Source organism: Nerophis ophidion, linkage group LG04 (assembly GCF_033978795.1).
Source record: "Nerophis ophidion isolate RoL-2023_Sa linkage group LG04, RoL_Noph_v1.0, whole genome shotgun sequence".
NCBI lineage: Eukaryota > Metazoa > Chordata > Actinopteri > Syngnathiformes > Syngnathidae > Nerophis > Nerophis ophidion.
The window spans coordinates 46,437,399-46,461,610 of record NC_084614.1 but is presented as its reverse complement, the minus strand read 5'-3'; the positions used below and the strand labels follow the sequence as shown (position 1 = coordinate 46,461,610).

At 38.7% G+C, this 24,212-nt stretch overlaps 1 protein-coding gene across 1 annotated transcript in view; it reads right to left on the bottom strand.

The window, feature by feature from the left end:
- prdm15 (PR domain containing 15) overlaps positions 1–24,212 on the bottom strand; it is a 69,281-nt gene that overhangs the window by 27,678 nt on the left and 17,391 nt on the right. The window contains exons 8-16 of the mRNA XM_061898188.1: positions 22,020–22,220; positions 21,743–21,949; positions 21,572–21,666; positions 21,415–21,502; positions 17,622–17,789; positions 13,440–13,534; positions 13,183–13,314; positions 3,204–3,344; positions 2,954–3,117 (exon numbers count right to left, since the gene is read on the bottom strand). Of these exons, the coding sequence (XP_061754172.1) occupies positions 2,954–3,117; positions 3,204–3,344; positions 13,183–13,314; positions 13,440–13,534; positions 17,622–17,789; positions 21,415–21,502; positions 21,572–21,666; positions 21,743–21,949; positions 22,020–22,220 (1,291 nt within the window). The remainder of the gene's footprint in view (positions 1–2,953; positions 3,118–3,203; positions 3,345–13,182; positions 13,315–13,439; positions 13,535–17,621; positions 17,790–21,414; positions 21,503–21,571; positions 21,667–21,742; positions 21,950–22,019; positions 22,221–24,212) is intronic.

Sequence of the window (24,212 nt, the reverse complement as noted above, 5' to 3'; positions counted from 1 at the left end):
CACAATTTCTTTATGGTCAGGGAAAAATACAATTGTATTACTTTTATTTTTGTCAATTAACAGGACGTGTGACTCTACTTTTTCGGTGTTGTTGTTAACGGCAATGTAGAATCTTATTGGCCTAATTCTATTGGCTCCATTTATTCATGTTGTGTTGGAAATCATAGTCAGTTTTAGTTAATTGTTGTCTACCAAGGAAATCAATGGAAGGTTGAAACATCAATAAATTCCAAAATATATTTGCTCTATGATATAATACATTTGCATGGGTCCAAACTATAGTAGGAAGTGTATTTGTATTCAAATTAATGTAAACTAAGCAAAGACATTACCATTACCCCTACAATTGATTTGTATATTTTGTGATGGTGTGTGTACATTTACAGTAAAAGTATGAACTGTTAAATGGATCTTTTGTAAATATATACAGTAGGACTGGGCGATATGGCCTTTTTTTAATATCTCGATATTTTTAGGCCATATCGCGATACACAATATATATCTCGATATTTTGCCTTAGCCTTGAATGACCACTTGATACATATAATCACAACAGTATGATGATTCTATGTGTCTACATTAAAACATTCTTGTTCATACTGCATTAATATATGCTACTTTTAAACTTTCATGCAGAGAAGGAAATCACAACTAAGTCAATTGACCCAAACTGTATTTATTAAAGTTAATAGCAGGTGACTTTTCAAATGATGCTACATATTAGTAGTAATGCTACTTTTATTAGCAACGCTTATGCCCCACACTTAATAAATTAAAGTTGTCTATTCAACAACTTCCCGCTTGAAGCCGAACCACCACCAAACGATGGACCCCCTGCTGTTTTTTTGGGGAATTAATTTTTCCTTCATTGGCACCTTCTTTCTCTCGTATTACCACTCGCAGGGCTTCGCTAGCATCACAGCTAACGTTACCCAGTCTGCTACCTCTCTGCTCCGTGAGGGCGTATACATATGTGACGTATGACGAGACAGTATGTGACGTGTGTAAGTTTGTGCGCTTGCGGTCTGTGAGAAGGAGACACAAGGAGGAGTGAGAAGAGCCTGTATTGTAATGCCCGCAGCTAAAAACAACTGCGTGAAAGGTATACTCGAATATCACGATATAGTCATTTTCTCTATCGCACAGAGACAAACCCGCAATATATCGATATATCGCCCAGCCCTAATATACAGTGTACATAAATATCGATTATTGTTATCAGTTGAAAAGGTCTGGAAATTATGGGTCATCCGTTCAAAATTCCATCATCGTACATTCCTAGTTGAAACATCAGCACAGTCCTATTACCAAAATATATATATTTATTTTTTAATGTCATCTTTTGAGTGTAACAAGAAACAAATGGCAAAAATTGGGTGGAATGGCTTAAATTGATGAATTTAAGAATCAGAATTATTGGTCAAGTATGTTTAACACGTTGGATATATTTTTAAATGATTCATCTTATTTTTGTACTTCACAATTGGTGTTTTATAAAAGAACACCTGCTTTTAGTCTTGAATGCAATAGCAAACTTGTAAAACAAGTTACTTTTACTTGAGTAGATATTTGGACCTGTGCCTTCATTGTAACGTGTAAAATGTTTGCAAAGTACTTGTTACTTGTATGGTATTTGTGGACACAATTTTAGTATGCTTCACTTATGCAAAAAATACATCCATCCATCCACTTTTTAACGCTTGTCCCCTTTCGATAATTGTTAGTGTGTAAAATGAAGTGGCAGGAATGTTTAGGATAAACACCATCCATCCATCCATTTCTACCGCTTATTCACTGCAATTGAACACAAACATTGCTAAAATGCTGTAATCATATTTATTACTACATAAAAATTGATTTTTAAGTACAAAGAATTGTGCAGGGACATCCACTGTTTTAAGCAAATACTATAAAAAAACAATTTACAGTTGCGTGTCTTCAAGTGATTATGTAAACATTCCATGTAAAACAATAATTTTCACTTGAACGTTTTTCAACTTTTACTTTCTGACATGTTTATATCAGCCTGGAATAAGGTAGTTCTCAGAAAATTTAACTAACAATTGAACTGATAATAATGTAAATACCTTACAAACTGATATTTGGCTTCAAATGTATTTTGTGGATGAACATTTATGAGAAGAGGACTTGTTCAGGGTGTAAGCTGCATTCCCCCCACAACGTCGAGATAAATAAGCGGTGGAAACAAGGGTGGATGGATTGAGAATTTATCAAGTAGTTTTTCAGCGTCTTCATATTTCCAGCATTAAACATTTTTTGGGGTGATTACCCGCTGGCTCTGTGTCGCTTTGGAAACGCTCAAAACGAAAGTGGCACGCTTTTCAAAACGCACTCTAACCTCCGGTGTTTGTTTTTCTGTTTGTTAGCAACATAACTCAAATAGTTATAAATTGATTTCGATTACATTTTTTAGGAAATTTCCCAAAAAAACATTCCTCTCAATGACTACGAACACACTTCACTTTCTCAGTATGAGTACAAAAAAGCAATGGACAGGCGATGAGTTGTTTCAAACATATAGGAAGTATCCACAGCATTGTCAACACTACACTACACAATATTTCTTATCTAAAATACTGTCTTTTGTTTTTAAAAAGAATGTTACAAGTAAAAATAGTGATGTTTTGGTGGGCTAAGGACCAATTAAGCTGATTTTCACTTATTTCAGTAGGCGACGCATATTTGAGATACTAGAGTTTTAAGTGTGAATGTGGTCTATCAGTGTTGGCCCTGCAATGAGGGGCGACTTGTCCAGGGTGTACAGTGCCTCCCGCCCGAGTGCAGTTGGGATAGGCTCCAGCAACCCCCGACCACCCAAGAGGGAGAAACGGTAGAAAATGGATGGATCTACTGTAAATGTATATTATCCAAGGGATCGCAGTGCATCAACTCCGTGGAGGAATCAAGCAGTGCAACATTTAGCGTTTCTTACTTCTGCACAGCAGGGTCAGGTAGCTGCTCCCTATGGATGACCAGGTGGGCGTTGTATGTGGCTTTCAGTGCGAAACGACGCTCACAAATCCCGCAGCCATAGCCTCGCTCTTTGTGCTGCTCCATGATGTGCTTCAGGTATTCTCTGCCTTTCGCAAACGACATCTGTAAGACATGAACAGAGGACACGTTTTTGTACATGAGGATCACAAATTTGCTACTCCATTTTGCTAACCCGACATCTTGCTAACCTGACATTTCTTGCAGTTGTACTTATGGCGCTCGGGGTCGTCTTCCTCGTCTTCGTCCTCTTTTTCGTCGCTGTCACCAACTGAAATGCCGATTCTCTTGATGAAGTCCTCCCTCTTCTGCTCATCCATTAGGGCTATATCCTGCAACAAAACAGATGTACTAAATACGTCTGTACACTTTGTAAAAAAAAAAAAAAAAGTAAGAACATGAACAGAACACCAAATTTGATATGTCAAAATCCTTGTGTTATGAGCTACATTTGAATAATTGTTATGTCACAAACTGCCCAATTACAAAAACATCGCTTGAGGCAGTTAGATTCTTCAGCACTAAAAGGTGTGTCTATGATTATGAAACTATGTCACATATCACAAGCTTGCTTAGTTTTTTTTCTAATGTTAATTTGACGTTTTTTATCTAATATCCACAAAGTTCAATGAACAGGTTGTGATATGCGTGACCATGTTTGTTGACTTTTTGTGCTGGCTGATTTTTTTTTTCCTGCACCATGACTCTGGAAGGTTGTTTGGTTTGGAATCATTTAAGTAACGCTGTGCTGCTACTCTTTCAAGGAAAATGTTGAGGTTTGAGGTTGAGGTACTTTCGTTGATCACCAAATGGCAACAACAGTTATTAGATGTCTGGACATTGTATATGATATGAATGCACTGCTCTCTGCCATGGTTTGTTATTGCGGGCCAAATTTATGTCCATCATAGCTTGGACACCCCTGGTTCAAAGTGACCTCCACACTAATTACAACAGTATTACAAAAAAGATCAGTTAGAATAATACATGATGTTGGATATAGAGAACATACAAACCCTTTATTTATTGAATCAAAGATACTGAAATTTCACGACATAGTGGATTTGCATACAGCTAAAATTATACACAAAACAAACTACAACCTGCTACCCAAGAATATACAACAATTCTTCTCCACAAAAGAGGAGAAATATAATCTTAGAGAAAAATGTAACTTAAAACATTTGTACGCACGTACAACACTTAAGACCTTCAGTACATCTGTATGTGGAATTAAACTATGGAATGGATTAAGCAAAGCAATCAAACAATGTACTAATATGATCCACTTCAAGAAACTCTTTGAACTTAAAGTGTTTAAAAATACAAGAAAGAAGAATCATGATAAACATTCTGAATTTATTCACCCATTCATTCTCAAAATAATCTTACTTATCATATGGAATAAAACTTCAACAATTATTTATTTATTTATTTTTATTTAATTACTTATGGAGTATATTGTGAAGACATTGAGAACAGGAAGTAAACAAAAGTTTTAGCAACTGTTATGTAAAAGAAAAGGGGTAGGATTAAATAATGTATACGTATTGTTGCATTTGAACAACTGTATTGTTGATAATAGAGGTAAATTATTGGTTTTGTTCATGACCAATAGCGCTTTTTCTATTGGTATTTGTATTGCTCCAGTTTTAGTGTAAAAATGCTCATTGTCATTACTATATTATTATTTATTTCGCTAACTGCTTATTTGCTATCACTTTTACGATCATATTTGTACATATTGTATGTGCTGGTGTTGTTTTATTATTGTTGTTGTTATTGTTGTATTTGCTGTTGTTGTTTTTGTCTCTCTGTCTAATCCCCCTCTTATCCCCACAATTTCCCCCTCTGTCTTCCTTTTTTTTTTCTCTTTCTATCCCCTCCTGCTCCGGCCCGGCTGCACCAAATGATAATATAAATACATTCAATAAATCCCATCCATCCATCCATCATCTTCCGCTTATCCGAGGTCGGGTCGCGGGGGCAGCAGCCTAAGCAGGGAAGCCCAGACTTCCCTATCTCCAGCCACTTCGTCTAGCTCTTCCCGGGGGATCCCGAGGCGTTCCCAGGCCAGCCGGGAGACATAGTCTTCCCAACGTGTCCTGGGTCTTCCCCGTGGCCTCCTACCAGCTGGACGTGCCCTAAACACCTCCCTAGGGAGGCGTTCGGGTGGCATCCTGACCAGATGCCCGAACCACCTCATCTGGCTCCTCTCGATGTGAAGGAGCAGCGGCTTTACTTTGAGTTCCTCCCGGATGGCAGAGCTTCTCACCCTCACATTCAATAAAGTCAAATTCAAATAAGGCAACAAGAGAAGTATCCTACACTTCTCTTTTGTAAAGTAAATCTGAACAGCCGATATGGGCATCTACACCAACTATATGATTTGCCTGAGAAGCTGGACAGGACAAAAAAAAAAAAAAAAAAAAAAGCTCTGCTTCTTCCTACTCCTTTTCGAACATGTTGAAAAGAGAAACTGAAAATTGTGATGTATCATGTTGTATGCTTGCATGTTCAAAATAAACTCATACTCATACACTTTTCTTGTGTTTATTTTGTACCACTATTTTGAATACAATGACACTAGACAGTATATGGGACACTCCAACGAATAGCAAATTATTGACTCCGGTTCCGAAAGCGAGAAAAAATGTTCCACAAAAAAGGAATGATCAAATATAAATATAATATTTTGATAGCCAGAGCATAGACAACCTTTTTAATGCGTTTTTTTTTTACCATTATGAGAGCTCTCTATAGATTAAATAATACCCACAAAGTCATCTTTACTTGGGACTGGATTCTGCCTAAGGCTGGGTCATTCAGTGGCCACGATATTGAACAGCATGCTCTGATTAGTTGGATCTTATCTAGTGGCAAATTCTACTGTAGTAAAGTGTACCCACTCCACTTTGAGGTTCCTACCAGGGTGTTTTAAAGTACCTTTGAGTAGATGGAGTACCCAATCAATTATCTATGTAAAAATTACATAGGTTTTAGAGTGTATGAAGTTGTTTAAGAGCGTATGAAATGTTTATAAATAAGTGTGTGTGTGGAGGTGTTTAGAGGAGGGCTTATAAAGACTCAGAGATTAAATTAGGAATGTGTCGATCGGTCTGCCACCGATAATTATCGGCATATTTTCATGAAAAATATGTGATCGCCATTGCAGATTAATGTCTTTAAATTGTGATCTCAAACCTTGATCCCCTTCCGCTGTCACTATTTATTTTTAGTCCCCCGGGCTGACAAGATAGCAGTTTATTGTGTGTCTCCTTACACAATGTGGAGTCGCCCCCCTAATTCAATAATAATCACATCCATAACAACAAACCGCGTTTCTTAGTAGAGCTGTGAATCTTTGGGCACCACACCATTCGATTCAATTCTTGGGGGTACCAATTCGATTCAGAATCGATTTAAAACAATACTGGTTTCAAAATCAATAAGTTTTAAATAAAATTGGGTGCCAATTCTATGATTAACTAGATTCCTCCATAAAATAGATAAACAACTCCGATAAGTTTCTATATTATTTCATAAAAAATGTTCTTGATTGATAAAATTGTACCCAAACATTTAATAACGTCCAATAACATATAGTATCCAACAATTTTCTTTTCTAAAGTAGCAAATATGGGCATCTACATCAACAATATGATTTGCCTGAGGGGCTGGACAGGACAAAAAGCAATAAAAAAAATTAAAATTAAAAATATACCGGTATATATTTTTTTCACTGCCGAAAACGTATTCTCTGCCAAAAATTGATTCCCGCTGATCACGTATATACTGCTTTCGGACTTTGTGTGTCCACAATTGATTACTATGGGTAGGACAAACACTTATATCTGTGGTTATGGTAAGGATATGTGTTTGGGAAAAAAAACAAAAAACAATAAAAAAAAAAAAAACACACAATTTTTTTGTATATTTTTTTTAATGGATTTGATTCCTTTGAATTGATTAAAAGTCGTTACGAACAAGAATTGTGATTAATTCAAAAATCTATTTTTTTACACCTCTATTTCTTAGTAGTTTAAGTATCATTATCAAGTAATTTATTATCACTGGAGGATGAGGCTAAACATGCCACACACAGAGCAAGTCAGGAATAGGCATGCAAATAGTTAAGCTACATAGTAGCCACTAATCTTTCTAGGGTCAAAATAATACCAACATCTAAATAATACATACATAAAAAAGACCCTCAATAACAAAGGATATGCCCATAAAATGCTATACATAAACAGTACTACAATCCATCATGTATAAAATGAACACAAGGAAATAAGGAACAGTCTTTAGTGTAGTAGCTTATTAAGCTCAATTTTAAAAGCCCTTACATTATTTGACTTCTTTAATACACAAAAAAGCCTATTCTACTGGGAAGCAGCTCTGTACAACAGTTTTTTTTGCATAGCACATGTTCTTGCTCCTGGTACTACAATGTTTCCATTAGTCTGTTTTCTAGTGGGGTGCCTGTCTCTGTTACAAACATATGATATTTTAGAATGCAAGATTTTTGGCCTAGTTGTAGTATGAATAGTAAAAAAAAATCAAGATAAGACACAATGACTGTAAAACTCAGTCATAAAATTGGCACATTTTCTAATAACAAACATTCCTGCCATTTTGAGACGCAATCTTGTTCATATGACAAAACCAATTCAATTGATAATTTATTTTTTAATCCTAACAAATCAGTTTCATGCACATGCTCCAAAGAAATGCATTTTCAAGTAAATGACAGAGTCTGTACATTTTTAATGTATGTTTATGGTCCATAATTATGTATTTTTGTTTTACTATTATTTAGAACATGCACATAAACTGTATTTGTATTTTGCGCTAATTGTTGCAAGATGTCCTACGTACTGTAATAGCTCAACCAATATTGTTTAATGTCAGCAATTGCCTTAGAAAAAGATTCACTCCATACTTGGTGGTGGTAACCGCGGTAAACTACTATGTTAGCTCCAGCTACTCCTGGGGTACATTGACTGGTTTATGGGTGCCACCCCTGCAGAATTAGGTGCCACCTCTGAAATAAAAAGTCTGGACACACCACTACACAGAACGTTAAAAATGTAATACAAAAACACACAACTTGCCCACTAAATTATGTGGACATTTAAAAAAAATTCTAACATTACCATACACAGTTTAAAAAATACACCCATTTAAGTAATTTACTGTTGGCCACATTGACATGTTTGATGTATTTTAGTTGATTGAGGAACATCGATAGAAAATAAATGTATGGTTAGATATTTCTGAAGTATTACAAAACTTTGAGGTCAGGGAAGTAAACACGGTAGGAATAGTTCGCATACCCTCAATATTAAATGTTTTATTGTGTATACTTCATAATGTAGCAGTCTCAGCGTCAGTAAGCCAATGCCTGCCCTGGGTTGCAATCTATTTATTATTTTTTTGTTTTGTTTTTTGTGCTACATCAGAGCAGGTAAAAAAAGGATGGTAAGTAATCAAAACAAAGGCAGGTTGACAGAAACAAAATCCAATCATATGTAATTTTGTCTTGTCGATGGGTTGGAAAAGATTGTAATTTAACCATTCAGAGCTTTTTAATGGCTTATATTGAAAGAGGGTTGGGGGGTAGTTATAAACGAAAGTCAATCAGATGCTTTTACTTGCGAGATGAAGTCACCGCCAAAACCAAAATGTATGGCTTAACCTTGTTCCAACTCGTATACTGTATGTGTACACCTGGGAGTAAGTGAACATGACTTTTTTCAATTTTACTGCTATGGTGACATCGCTACAACTGAAGTCAAATCAATGATTTCCTACTATCTGTCTTGCGCCAAAAACAAATTCCCTGCCAAAAGTGAACAAAACCCAAAACAATTAAAGTTGCCACATTGTGTGATCGTTAATAAAAAGAGAATACAATGATTTGCAAATCCTTTTCAACCTTTATTAAATTGAATACACTGTTGTCTTTAACACGATACTTAATGTTCATACTGGTAAACTTTGCTATTTTTTGCAAATATTAGCTCATTTGGAATTTGATGCCTGCAACTTGTTTAAAAAAAGCTGGCACATGGGCTAAAATGACTGAAAAAGTTGGGGAATGCTCATCAAACACTTATTTGGAACATCCTACAGGTGAACAGGCTAATTGGCAACAGGTGGGTGCCATGATTGGGTATACAAGCAGCTTCCATGAAATGCTCAGTCAGTCATTCACAAACAAGGATGGGGCGAGGGTCACCACTTTGTGATCAAATGCATAAATGCATAAGCAAATCGTCAACACCTCAGTCACCTTGGACGTATCCTCGCTCATCCATGCGGACTGGACACTAGCCGAGAGTGGAGTCGGCTGTCTTGGTTGCTTTGTTGGATCTGCTTCTGTCTCTGGCCATGCTCCCTCCACCCCAGCGGATGATGGTGTGGAACACCACAGAGGCCACCACAGTGGATATGTTTATTTTACTTTTTATGCATAGCTGTATGTAGAAGTGTCTGGTTGTATCTGCTGCTTTAGTGTCTTTAATGTCCTCTGTGTTCTTTGATGTTTGATGTTTCCCTCTTACACACATGGAAGAGGGATGTGTACTATGGCTATGAGTTGTTCTTTTCCCTTGGCCTCAGTCTGCACCCCCACTCCAGGGCCTAGGCTAAGACCGATTTTTTATTTTTTTATTTTATTTTAATCTTCTATTTTTTTTCTCACCCCCCCCCCTTGTTTACCTGTATGTCATCTTTTTTGTAAGGGGCGCTGGAAGCCGGCAGACCCGTCAGCGATCCTGTTCTGTCTCCCTGTAATGTTTGTCTGATCTTGAATGGGATTGTGCTGAAAATTGTAATTTTCCTGAAGGAACTCTCCTGACGGAATAAATAAAGTACTATCTAATCTAAAACACGTTTAAGAACAACATTTCACAACCAGCTATTGCAAAGACTTTAGGGATTTCACCATCTACGGTCCGTAATATCATCAAAAGGTTCCGATAATCTGGAAAAATCACTGCACGTAAGCAGCATGGCTGTAAACCAGTATTGAAAGCCCGTGACCTTCGGTACCTCAGGCAACATGTGTGTAAAGGATATCACCACATGGGCTCAGGAACACTTCAGAAAACCTATGTCAGTAACTACAGTTCGTCATTAAATCTGTAAGTGCAAGTAAAAACTCTATTATGCAAAATGAAAGCCATTTATCAACAACACCCAGAAACGTCGCCGGCTGCGCTGGGCTTGAGCTCATCTAAGTTGGACTGATGCAGAGTGGGAAGGTGTTCTGTGGTCTGACGAGTCCACATGTCAAATAGTTTTTTGAAACTGAGGACGTTGTGTCCTCCGGACCAAAGAGGAAAAGAACCAACCGGACTGTTGTCGGCGCAAAGCTCAAAAGCCAGCATCTGTGATGGTATGTGGGTGTATTAGTGCCCAAGGCATGGGTAACTTACTTACACATCTGTAGAGGCGCCATTAATGCTGAAAGGCACATACAGGTTTAGGAGCAAAATATGTTGTCATACAAGTGATGTCTTTTTCATGGACGCCCCTGCTTATTTCAGCAAGACCAAAATGCCAAGCCACATTTTGCACATGTTACAACAGCCTGGCTTTGGGGTAAAAGAGTGTGGGTACTAGACTGGCCTGCCTGTAGTCCAGACCTGTCTCCCATTGAACATGTGTGGCACATTATGGAGCATAAAATAGGGCAACTGAGACCCCGGACTGTTGAAACAACTTAAGCTGTCCATCAAGCAAGAATGGGAAAGTATTCTATATGAAAAGCTTAAAAAATTAGTCTCCTTAGTTCCCAAATGTTTATTGAGTGTTGGTAAAAGGAAAGGCCATGTGACAAAGTAGTAAAAATGCCCCTGTGCCAAGTTTCTTGGAATGTGTTGCTGCCATTAAATTCTAAGTTAATGATTATTTGCACAAAAAAAAAAAAGTTTTGAACATTAAATATCTTGTCTTTGCATGGTCTTCAATTGAATATAAGTTGAAAAGGATTTGCAATTTTAGTTACGATTTACACAACTAGCCTACTTCACTGGTTTGGGTTTTGTATATTCCGTGCTTCGTCTGTAAGACAAACATGTATATTTGTGGTTATACGGATATGACGTTGAAATTATTTAAGCTTTTAAGCTTTTATCATGTCCGATAAATGACAGCATTGGCCATTTCTATGGTACTAATGAGATCGTAAAGGACTGTTATTGATCCGATGTTGTGCAAAAACCTCTTTTTTGTTTAGAAGCTACATACAAAATAAATGTTATTTGTTTGTGCACATAATAATTATTAAAGAGTGTTTGGATTTATTCCTTCAAGAGAATTATATATTTGATAATAAATACATACTGCACTGATTATGTGTTGAAGTACCCATTATACCCATAAGGGAGTTACATATATGATAAGTACATACTTTACTGTTTCGTAATGAAGTATCTTTTAAAAAGCTGAAATCAACCCCAAACAACATCTTAGTGATTCAAAATAATATTTTGATATCGACACATTTCTTCTGTACATCTCCTGAGGGAACTTTAGTAATTTATGCACAGATCAATATCAAAATAACACTTTGAATCCCTTTTTGGGCAACCAAGAATAGATTGATTTAATGAATAAATCCAAACACTTTAGTAACACCAGGTATTTATTATGTGCATGAAAAAAAATAGGTTTTAGCACATCACCATTGGATCTACAACAGTCCTTTACAATTAATAGCATAGAAATGGCTAACTCTTTCGTTTTACGGACACCATAACGGCTTAAATAATTTCAAATACATATCTTAAAACCGGGTGGCAGTCATTCAATTTTGATTGATGACCGATGATGAGCAAACATCTGTAGTCCTTCACTACACTTGAATCATTTTAGTTAAAATATATATATTTTTTATAAACGTGAGTCTTAAGTGTTTTCCTGCCAACACAAGATCAAGCACATTGATCTGTTTTGAACGTTATTTCAGTCCAACCATCTTTTGTTATTTCACCGTGGTTCTAGTTCTACTCAGTCTAGGTTATTTAATTGTTGTGGAAATACTCTTAAAGGCACACTGTGTGATATTTTAAACTATTATGTTGCCAACAGTGTAAATAGTGAATTTGAATGAGGACTTAATCTGTTTAAATTTAAATAAAGGTTTATGAATGTTACAATTTCACCTTCTTAAAGACTGCTACAAGTTGACTGACATACTGTAATTGTTCAATACTTTGCAATATTGTAAAATGTCAGCAATTGTCTCACAAGAAAATTCACTCCGTACTTAGTGGTGGTATCTGTGGTAAACTAATCTAAAAGCTACAGCTGCTCCTGGGGTAGACTTCCTGTTTTATAGGTGCCACTCCTGCAGAACTAAGTGCTACCCCTCTGCCACTCCTGGAAAATAAGTCTGAACTGTGTGCTGCCTAAATATCAGTGCTCTCTACAGCCCGGGAATTATAACTTTTGAAAATTCTATGCTAAAAACTAATTTTTAGCATAAATATTGTTGCCTGAGATAAAACAATATGCATTTTGAGTCGTTGTGTATCATCAGCTGTAAAGTTGAAAAAAGACAGACACGTTTGTGTTTGAACAATCTTGTAGGACAATATGCACTGGACTGGATGTTACAGAAGATTATTGGTTTAACTAATGTGTCAGTTTCTAACTTGTTTTAAGAAAAAAGTAATATATAATGTTTGGAAAGGTGCTTCGTTGAGAATTCTACAAAACAAATCAGAATAAAAGGTTGGTCTTTGAAGGGAACCAACATGTAAAGTTAAAAGTTAAAGTAACAATGATTGTCACACACACACTAGGTGTGGTGAAAGTTGTCCTCTGGATTTGACCCATCCCCTTGATCACCCCCTGGGAAGTGAGGGGAGCAGTGGGCAGCAGCGATGCCACGCCCGGGAATCATTTATGGTAATTTAACCCCCAATTCCAACCCTTGATGCTGAGTGCCAAGCAGGGAGGCAATGGGTCCCATTTATTTTATAGTCTTTGGTATGACTCGGCCAGGGTTTGAACTCACAACCTACCTATCTCAGGGCGGACACTCTAACCACTAGCCCACTGAGTAGATATGCTATGCAACAGTAAAAATGTATTTGAGGACTAACAATGATAACACCAAAGAACACTAATTAATCACGTCTATCCTGGTCTCACCTTGAAGTGAACATGAATGTGGTCTCGAAGCACGTCCACGCGAAAGAACTTGCGGCCACATATCTCGCAGGTGTACTTCTTATCGCCATGAGTCAGCAAGTGTTTGTTCATGTTACTTCGGCAGGAGAACACCTGTTCACGTTTACAATGAGAGGAGGAGAATAGGATGTCAATGCCAATAATCCGTGCAGGTATTTGGCCTTGCAAGGAGGAGGGTTTGAAATAGGAAATTCTCAAACATGATTGAGAAGACTCACCTTGCCACAGATTGGACACGGTGAAGGTTCTTTGCGGTACTTGCTTGCTTCTTCTCCATTGGCCTCCAACTCCTCTTTCTTCATGTGCTTTGATCCTGCCAAAATGTAATCTTATTAACCTTTCAAAAAAATATATTTTTTTTTAAATGGAATTAATCATCACGGAGCTGCTGTAGATTAACTTTGATTAATCATCATTACCGGTATAAATCATTCAATTTAGTGTGTATTATTGGTTTTTCATTTTGCAGAAGCAAAAAGTAAAGAAGGAAATATATTATACAAGCACTTAATGTGTTTATTAAACACCTTAAACATCAAGTTATTTTTTTAAATTTATGATATTTATCCACATTAATGCGCACCTGTTACAAATTGTACGTTATTCGTTTGCTATTTTAAAATGGATTCGATATCAGCTGGAATCATACATACATGTATTCATTTGCGATGTGGAATGTGAGAAAAGGTTTTATCAAGTGAAATTAGTTAGAAAACAATGGTAGGTATGAAAATAACCCACCTATTTATTATTAACCATCTGGAATGGACTTATGCAGTCTTTAAATTGAAGTGGACAGATAATTGTTTTGTTTTTGGCAAAACTAGTGGCCCCATTAATTCATGAAGTTGAGCTCATCAAGCAGTCTTCGGATGATGCGGATAAGTTTGTTACTGGATTCTCTGTAGTACGCTTCTGCCCTGGAGACTTTGTATGTGAAAGTAATGTGCATCTACCGTATTTTCAGACTATAAGTCGCAGGTTTTTTCATAGTTTGGCCGAGGCTGCGACTTGTACTCAGGAGCGACTTATGTGTGAAATTATTAACACATTACCGTAAAATATCAAATAATATTATTTAGCTCATTCACGTAAGAAACTTGCCGTATAAGATTTCATGAGATTTATCGATTAGGAGTGACAGACTGTTTGGTAAACATATAGCATGTTCTATATGTTATAGTTATTTGAATGACTCTTACCATAATGTTACGTTAACATACCAGGCACGTTCTCAGTTGGTTATTTATGCGTCGTATAACATACACTTATTCAGCCTGTTGTTCACTATTCTTTATTTATTTTAAATTGCCTTTCAAATGTCTATTCTTGGTGTTGGGTTTTGTCAAAAAAATTTCCCCAAACAACGCGACTTATACTCCAGTGCGACTTATATATGTTTTTTTTTCTTCTTTATTATGCATTTTCGGCAGGTGCGACTTATACTCCGGAGCGACTTATACTCCGGAGCGACTTATAGTCCGAAAAATACGGTATATTATTTGATACTAGTTCATATTGACGAATGTGCTGTTTTAGACCGCAATATTTTATAATACGTCTTTCTAGCGTGTGTCCTATTGTGGGCTTAGCTGTTGCATAGCTGCGGGCTTACAATGTTTATCTTTTGTAAATGACTAAAATACAAGAAAAGGCCAACATTGTGTGCTTACTGAAGGACTGGTCACTTTTACACGGCAGGATATCATGGCGCCAATTTTAGTGCATGTCTGTCTTTCCGCATTTGTGGCAATGTCAAAGATTTTGTGCAATCAAAATGAAAAATGTTTGAACCGAATTATTGCTCTAATAATATTAACAAGGAAGAGAAAAAGCATTTTGGCTCTCGCAGTTTGTGGGACGTCAACAAGGGGGCAAACAGTCAAAGCCAGGAGTTGGGGAACATTGCCGTGAGTTCCTAAACTCTTATTTTTGCCTGTTTTCTACTCATTTGTCAACATTAACAACCGTCTATTTTGGCGAAGAATAATGACACATATCGCCATTTGATAACGTACTGGTTGGATGAATGTGACCCCGTCATTCAGACTGCAATCTCATTAGATAAATTGTCAATTTATATCCACATACGAAAGAGGCCTGGGTCGGACTTGAAAAATTCTGAATTACATTCTTCACATTGACATGAAAAAAATATGATAAAAGTCACATATGGGCAAAAAAAGTCAAGATTGACCTGCAGTGTGAGCAAGGCTTTGCCCGAGTACTTGAATTTCCACTGGATGGCGCCGCTCTCCGGCAATCGCCACTGCTGTTCTGTTGCGACTCTGCTGTGCAGCGAAATAACGCAGACTGAATGAGAACTCGCGAATCCGCGCGTAATCACGTGATAAGGAGAGCCGTACTAAAGCGAACCACAAACGGGGGGACGGCGTGGCGAAGTTGGGAGAGAACATGTCGTCGCATCCGCTTTTACACCATGCCATCTGCGTGCCAGCTGGTAACATGAAGTGTGCAGCCTATGTTGGCACACGAAAGTGACTGCAATGCATACTTGTTCAACAGCCATACAGGTTACACTGAGATGTTGAAGAGGTTCATTTAGCCTACTGACGTGTATTTATAAATGGTTGATTTATATAACCTATATAAATCAACCATTTATAAAAAAAAAAAAAGGTTACACAAAGTTGTGATATAAACAACTTTAACACTCTTACTAATATGCGCCACACTGTGAACCCACACCAAACAAGAATGACAAACACATTTCAGGAGAACATCCACATTGTAACACAACAGAACAAATACCCAGAATCCCATGCATTTCTAACTCTTCCGGGCTACATTATACACCCCCGCTAGCACCAAACACCGACCCCTCCAACACCGCCCACCTCAACCGACGCAAGGGAGGGTATTCTGGGTATTTGTTGTGTTGTGTTTATGTTGTGTTACAGTGAGGATTTTCTCCAGAAATGTGTTTGTCATTTTTGTTTGGTGTGGGTTCACAGTGTGGCACATATTAGAAAGAGTGTTAAAGTTGTGTAAACCGGCACCCTCAGTAAGACCTGTATGGCTGTTGAACCAGTATGCGTTGCAGTCATTAATATGTGTCTACAGAAGCCATGGGATTCTGGGTATTTGTTGTGTTGTGTTTATGTTGTGTTACAGTGAGGATTTTCTCCAGAAATGTGTTTGTCATTTTTGTTTGGTGTGGGTTCACAGCATGGCACATATTAGGAAGAGTGTTAAAGTTGTGTAAACCGGCACCCTCAGTAAGACCTGTATGGCTGTTGAACCAGTATGCGTTGCAGTCGTTAATGTGTGTCTACAGAAGCCACTTACTGTACGTCACGTGGCAGGGCTGGGCCAGATATTTGTATATATTGTAGAGGGCAGTAAAGGCAGTGCCTTCATAGCACGCCCGTTTTAGTGGTGGAAGGGTGAAAATTAGCAGACAGTCGCGAGAATAGTTGCTCTGAAATTCGGGAGGTTCCCGGAAAATTTGGGGGGTTGGCAAGTATGATGCTGTCAAGCGGCATTCATATATAACTCGCGGGCCGCACTAACATTAAATTCTCATATTAAGATGCAGGCCGCGTGTCTTAGACCCCTGGTTAATACATAGCACAAAGCAAAAAAAAAAACCCTCTGTATGCAGTGTTATTTCATTTAAAATTTCGAAAGGGTTTTGTGGCTCCGATTGTTTTCTTTATTTTGTGAAACGGGTAAAAATAGCTCTTTGAGTGGTAAAGGTTGCCGACCTATGTCTTAGGGTAAGACACATTTACCACAGTTGTTTATTTTATGGGGGAATGTAGTTACGGTATTCATAGAACTCGCACCTAATGTTATTAAAAAGTATGGATTATGAATCGAGAATCATTATGAACCGTTACCCTTAAGAATCTAATTGTGCAATGCCCAAAGATTCACAGCTGTAGCTTACAGTATATCAAACATTTTATTTACAATATAATATAAAGTTAAAGAACCCATGATTCTCACCCACACACTAGGTGTGGCGAAATGATTCTCTGCATTTGACCCATCACCCTTGATCAACCCCTGGGAGGTGAGGGGAGCAGTGGTGGCCACGCCCGGGAATCATTTTAGGTGATCTAACCCCCAATTCCAACCCTTGTCAAGCAAGAATGTAATGGGTCTTATTTTAATATGATATAATTACTAGCCCTGTGTAATTGGAAAGGAATTGTGTACACCCTCAAGTGTAAGTTATGTGTTATTTTTGCATGAGTTCAAATGTATGTATTTGTGTTATAAATAATGTTGCACCTTCCACCGCCACTACATCGAAAATTTTCCAGGTAAACAATCTCAGAAGTGCAAAGTTACACAGCCCATTAAAAAAGGTGTATAATAGAGAAGATGAAACCCACACTTTTCAAGATAAGAATAAGTTCAAAGTTTCTCACCAAAGCGGTGTCGTCTGTGGTGCTCCTGCATGACGTCTTTGCGGTAGAACATCTTGTTGCAGATCTCACAGGAGTAGAGCTTTTCGCCATGCTTCTTCTTGTGCTTAGAGAGGTTGCTGTTGGTGGAGAAGAAACGGGAGCAGATGTCGCACTGGAACGTCTTGTCGTCTGGAGAGAGGAATATGATGATAAAGTTAAGAGGCCTGTTAAAATGACATGCAAGTACTGTACGACATGGATTCAGAGACTCTGCGGGATTTTAATCAGTCCCTCCAGGATTTAGCTGGATTTTTTTGATTGTCGCAGCCTAAAAAAAGCCTGAATTTGCAGGAGCTTTTTCAGTAAGTTGCGGCAAAATCGTAGATGTTTTAAGGATTCTCTTTTTAATAAAATTTTATAAATTTTTATGAATCTGTTAGTGAAGTTTTAACATTGACCTCAAAAAGCACAGAATTCCAATCAAAATTGGAAAAGAAATACTGTATTGATGTTTTACTCATTTTATGCTACACAGACTTAAAGTACACACTTTATGGCAGTAAAAGCACATTCTCAGAACATATAGACTACTGTACTGTTTTCATTCATTATAACAGTAAAAACTGACAATAATTACAGAAAGAAACACCACAAAAGGCTTCCTCATTGTTGTCCATAGTCAGCCCTGTCTTTCACAAGTTGCAAACATTCCGTCAGTTTTAAACGTGAAAATTGTTTGTCCATCTTAAACATTCATTTATGTTTCAACACATTAACCACAGCACGCTAAGAGCATTTATGAACTGTTGAGCGCAATCTATAGCGCTATTGTTTGTTGGTAAATGAGGGACAAGATTATCATCACACTTAAACAGCTCTAACATGTAAATGCCTCCTCTTTGCTTGGTCAGCGTTGCAAATGAAAATCTGTTCTTAATTGTCTTACCCTGGTTAAAAATGTTTTGAATAAATATGTAAATACACGTAAACTAAGAAGTAAAAGTTTTTAAAATAGATTACTCATAATGATTAGCGCTGTAAACAGGAACAGGAAGTAGGTCTGAGTTATGCGGCAGGACAATAAAAAGTTGATAAAGTGTTACACGTTGTTGCTGCCTCATCTACACAAGAAACAACCTTTTTTTCCAATAAGACCAGGGGTCGGGAACCTTTTTGGCTGAAAGAGAGCCATTAAAGCCAAATATTTCAAAATGTATTTCCGTGAGAGCCATATAATATTTTTTAACACTGAATACAATTAATATTAACATTGCAACACATGCCAATACGGCCTTTTTAGTTTACTAAATTACAATTTTAAATTTCCCCGGAGTTTTTTCTTGAAAACGTCGTGTAATGATGACATGTATGCGTGACGTCACGGGCTGTTGGGAAATAAGAGCGCTGCACACACACACAGCTAAAAGTCGTCTGCTTTAACCGCAAAATTACACAGTATTTTGGACATCTGTGTTGCTGAATCTTTTGCAATTTGTTCAATTAATATTGGAGAAGTCACAGTAGAAAGATGGAGTTGGGAAGCTTTAGCCTTTAGCCATACAAACACACGGTGATTCCTTGTTTAAAATTCCTGGAGGGGAAACTTTCCGATGGATCAGAGCGCGGTCAAGCGAACATGGATCCCTACCAAATGTCAACCAGCAGGTTTCGGTGAGAAAATTGTGGTCAAAAAGTCAGTTCTTACCGGAGAAAAGCTGAGCTTGTGCCGACCATAGCTGCCGTCGACTCCCCTGAGACACTGTGCCTCAAGACACCCGTGGAGACACCCTTCCGACTATCAGGTACAATTTAACTCACTAAAACACTAGCAACACAATAGAAAGATAAGGGATTTCCCAGAATTATCCTAGTAAATGTCTCTAAAAAGATCGGAATCCGTCCCAATGCAATCGCGTTTTTTTTTTTAACTTATTTTTTTTTAGCATTTTTTTTTTTTCTAGTCCGTCGCTATCAATATCCTTAAACACAAATCTTTCATCCTCGCTCAAATTAATGGGGAAATTGTCGTTTTCTAGGTCCGAATAGCACTTTTTGTTGGAGGTTCCCATTAAAAATAATGTGAATATGTGAAGAGCCCCCACACGTGTAACGACATCGTCTGCGACTTCCGGTAGAGGCAGGGCTTTTCTCTTAACACCGAAAGTTGCGAACTTTATCGTGGATGTTGTCTACTAAATCCTTTCAGCAAAAATATGGCAATATCGCGAAATGATCAAGTATGACACATAGAATGGACCTGCTATCCCCGTTTAAATAAGAAAATCTAATTTTAGTAGGCCTTTAAATGCGTGCATTTTTAAGTAAGACCAACATTTTTAGAGTATAATAAGTCTCTTATTATTTCTAATAACATTGTTATTCTAAAGTTAACCAATAATAAATACAAAACTTCTTACCATTGATGCGACATCTTGGACAGGTGCGATAGAAAACGGATGGTTGGATTAAAATGCATTACAATATTTTATAATTTGAACATTATTTTTAACACTGTGATTACCAGCGGAATTATTAATTACTTATCATGTTAAGCAATGTCAGCTAAGATTTAGCTGAGAGCCAGATGCATTCATCAAAAGAGCCACATCTGATTTAGAGCCATAGGTTCCCTACCCCTGAATTAGACAGTTGATTTTGGCTCAGAGATAAATATGGTTGGTGAAAATTACGCTGATTGGCCAAAATGTGCGGGTAAGTTAAGGGGCATTGGACAAAGTTGTGACGTTGCGCATAATTCATAATGATTAATTGGATGTGCGTGAATTGGTACGATCGAAACATTGTGAACTCCTGAAGGGTATGTTTAAATTACTGCTTCACATTAGAGTTGATGTGGGCATAAAATGAGACGTTGGCTCATATTAATACTTTTTTATCTAAATATTTTTTGCTATTTTTTTATAAGTATTGCCTAAATTTTGACACAGACCAACAAACATGATAACTAGTACTTAACATTGGGATTAAAAATATTTCCAAATTGTATTGTTATCAGTAAGCATTAGGGGTGTGGGAAAAAATCGATTCGAATACGTTGTGCAATTCAGAATCGATTGTCTTTTTTTTTTTTTAATCTTTTTTTTATTTTTTTTTAATCAAAATGCAATCCCATTCCAAAACCAAACCTGATCCAGCAACACTTAGAACTGCAATAAACAGACCAATTGAGGAGACACAAACACGACACAGAACAAACCAAAAGTAGTGAAACAAAAATGAATATTATCAACAACAGTATCAACATTAGTTATAATTTCAGCATAGCAGTGATTAAAAATCCCTCATTTACATTATCATTAGACATTTATAAAAAAAAACAATAGTGTCACAGTGGCTTACACTTGCATCGCATCTCATAAGCTTGACAACACACTGTGTCCAATGTTTTCACAAAGATAAAATAAGTCATATTTTTGGTTTGGTTAATAGTTGAAACAAATTTACATTATTGCAATCAGTTGATAAAACATTGTCCTTTACAATTATAAAAGCTTTTTAAAAAAAAAATCTACTACTCTGCTAGCATGTCAGCAGACTGGGGTAGATCCTGCTGAAATCCTATGTATTGAATGAACAGAATCGTTTTGAATCGGAAAAATATCGTTTTTGAATAGAGAATCGCGTTGAATGGAAAAAAATCGATATATTATCGAATCGTGACCCCAAGAATCGATATTGAATCGAATCGTGGGACACCCAAAGATTCGCAGCCCTAGTAAGCATGTTAGCATTTAAGCTCATTCTGCAGGTATACAACCGAGAGTAGTTCCACCAAACACAAAGAACATCTTACCTGTCCTGCAGTTGTGGAATTTCAAGGCATTTTCCAGGCGGAAGGATTTGTCGCATGTGTTGCATTTATATTTGTATTCCAAGTCAGGCTGTAAAGTGGAAATAAAAAAAAGGGTCATTACAGAAACTCAATGTGTTAACGGTGCATCGTGACCCACCCCGTTCTTGCTGTGCTTGTAGGAGATGTGCTGCTTCAAACTCTCCTTGCGGCTAAACAGTTTGTCACATTCATCACACTTGAAGAGCTTGTCACCTGGACACATCATATATGGCCATTCTTCAGGTATTTAGTGGTAGAGCATGGTATGTTTCTTGTACGTTTCGAGTACCATGTGATCGGATGTGTCTGTTGAGGTTGCTGCTGTTCTGGAAGACCTTGCTGCAGAGGGAGCAGCGGTACACCTTCTTGTGTTCTCGGCCTTGCACTCTCTTTTGCACGGCCCCGACGTCCGAAACCAAGGGTGGGCCGCCTCCCTTTGAGGAAGCGGCCACCTCTAAAGCAAGAGACTGTGTGCTCTCAATAGCTTGCTTCACATCTGTAATCCAAATCATGTGCTGTTTATGCTTCATCTGGTGAACCCTTTCAGGCCTGACTGTTATTCTTACCTTTACTCCTGCTCACGGCAACTACAGTTCGAGGTTTGTGGCCCCTTGCTTTTCTCCCACGTATGGACCCTTTTCTTGCAAGCGGCGGAGCAGCGGGAGCGTCATCGTCCTCTCCGACCACATCGTCCTTTTGTGATGTTTGAAAGTCTCTTGGAACCTCTGTTGAGGTCAGCACCTCATCGACAGCACCGGTCATGTGACCTGTGATCGGAAGAAGCGATGCAAGGTGTAAAGCTGTTGAAAGGATGCATTTGAAGATCTATTTTGCAAAAAAATATACAGTTGTGATAGATCGGGATATGAGTTTAATTGATTTTGTGACGCAGCTCAAATCTTGAAAATAAAAAACTCTTTATGAAAAATCATTGGCTATTGCTTGGATTTTATGGACGTCCTGTTCGGCTCATGTTCCATTCCGTTATATATGCATGGTGGTCAAGCTATCTCTGTTCCCAATGGGTATGAAGCAACATTTAGCCTTTCTCGAAGAAAAAATGCTCGATGCTTGTGTTTTTGACTGTACAAATCGTTCAAATCGTGATAAGGATAAACATTTCTTCGAATTTCTTTGAGAAATAATCAGAAGAGTGCAAGATTTTACGAAACGACGACAAAAAAAGCAGCTCACACCCCGAGTTGAAGAATGCATTAGTTTGCGGTGATAACTTTGTTAAAAGTTTGTTTGATATACTCCATCCATCCATCTTCTTCCGCTTATCCAAGGTCGGGTTGCGGGGGCAGCAGCCTAAGCAGGGAAGCCCAGACTTCCCTCTCCCCAGCCACTTCGTCTAGATCTTCCCGGGGGATCCCGAGGCGTTCCCAGGCCAGCCGGGAGACATAGTCTTCCCAACGTGTCCTGGGTCTCCCCCGTGGCCTCCTACCGGTTGGACGTGCCCTAAACACCTCCCTCGGGAGGCGTTCGGGTGGCATCCTGACCAGAGCCCGAACCACCTCATCTGGCTCCTCTCGATGTGGAGGAGCAGCGGCTTTACTTTGAGTTCCTCCCGGATGACAGAGCTTCTCACCCTATCTCTAAGGGAGAGCCCCGCCACACGGCGGAGGAAACTCATCTCGGCCGCTTGTACCCGTGATCTTATCCTTTCGGTCATGACCCAAAGCTCATGACCATAGGTGAGGATGGGAACGTAGATCGACCGGTAAATTGAGAGCTTTGCCTTCCGGCTCAGCTCCTTCTTCACCACAACAGATCGGTACAACGTCCGCATTACTGAAGACGCCGCACCGATCCGCCTATCGATCTCACGATCCACTCTTCCCCCACTCGTGAACAAGACTCCCAGGTACTTGAACTCCTCCACTTGGGGCAGGGTCTCCTCCCCAACCCGGAGATGGCACTCCACCCTTTTCCGGGAGAAAACCATGGACTCAGATTTGGAGGTGCTGATTCTCATTCCGGCCGCTTCACACTCGGCTGCGAACCGATCCAGTGAGAGCTGAAGATCCCGGCCAGATGAAGCAAACAGGACCACATCGTCTGCAAAAAGCAGAGACCTAATCCCGCGGCCACCAAACCGGAACCCCTCAATGCCTTGACTGCGCCTAGAAATTCTGTCCATAAAAGTTATGAAGAGAATCGGTGACAAAGGGCAACCTTGGCGGAGTCCAACCCTCACTGGAAACGTGTCCGACTTACTGCCAGCAATGCGGACCAAGCTCTGACACTGATCGTACAGGGATCGGACTGCCATAATAAGACAGTCCGATACCCCATACTCTCTGAGCACTCCCCACAGGACTTCCCGAGGGACACGGTCGAATGCCTTCTCCAAGTCCACAAAGCACATGTAGACTGGTTGGGCAAACTCCCATGCACCCTCAAAAACCCTGCCGAGAGTATAGAGCTGGTCCACAGTTCCACGACCAGGACGAAAACCACACTGTTCCTCTTGCATCCGAGGTTCGACTATCCGGCGTAGCCTCCTCTCCAGTACACCTGAATAAACCTTACCGGGAAGGCTGAGGAGTGTGATCCCACGATAGTTGGAACACACCCTCTGGTCCCCCTTCTTAAAGAGAGGGACCACCACCCCGGTCTGCCAATCCAGAGGTACCGCCCCCGATGTCTACGCGATGCTGCAGAGTCTTGTCAACCAAGACAGCCCCACAGCATCCAGAGCCTTAAGGAACACCGGGCGGATCTCATCCACCCCTGGGGCCTTGCCACCGAGGAGC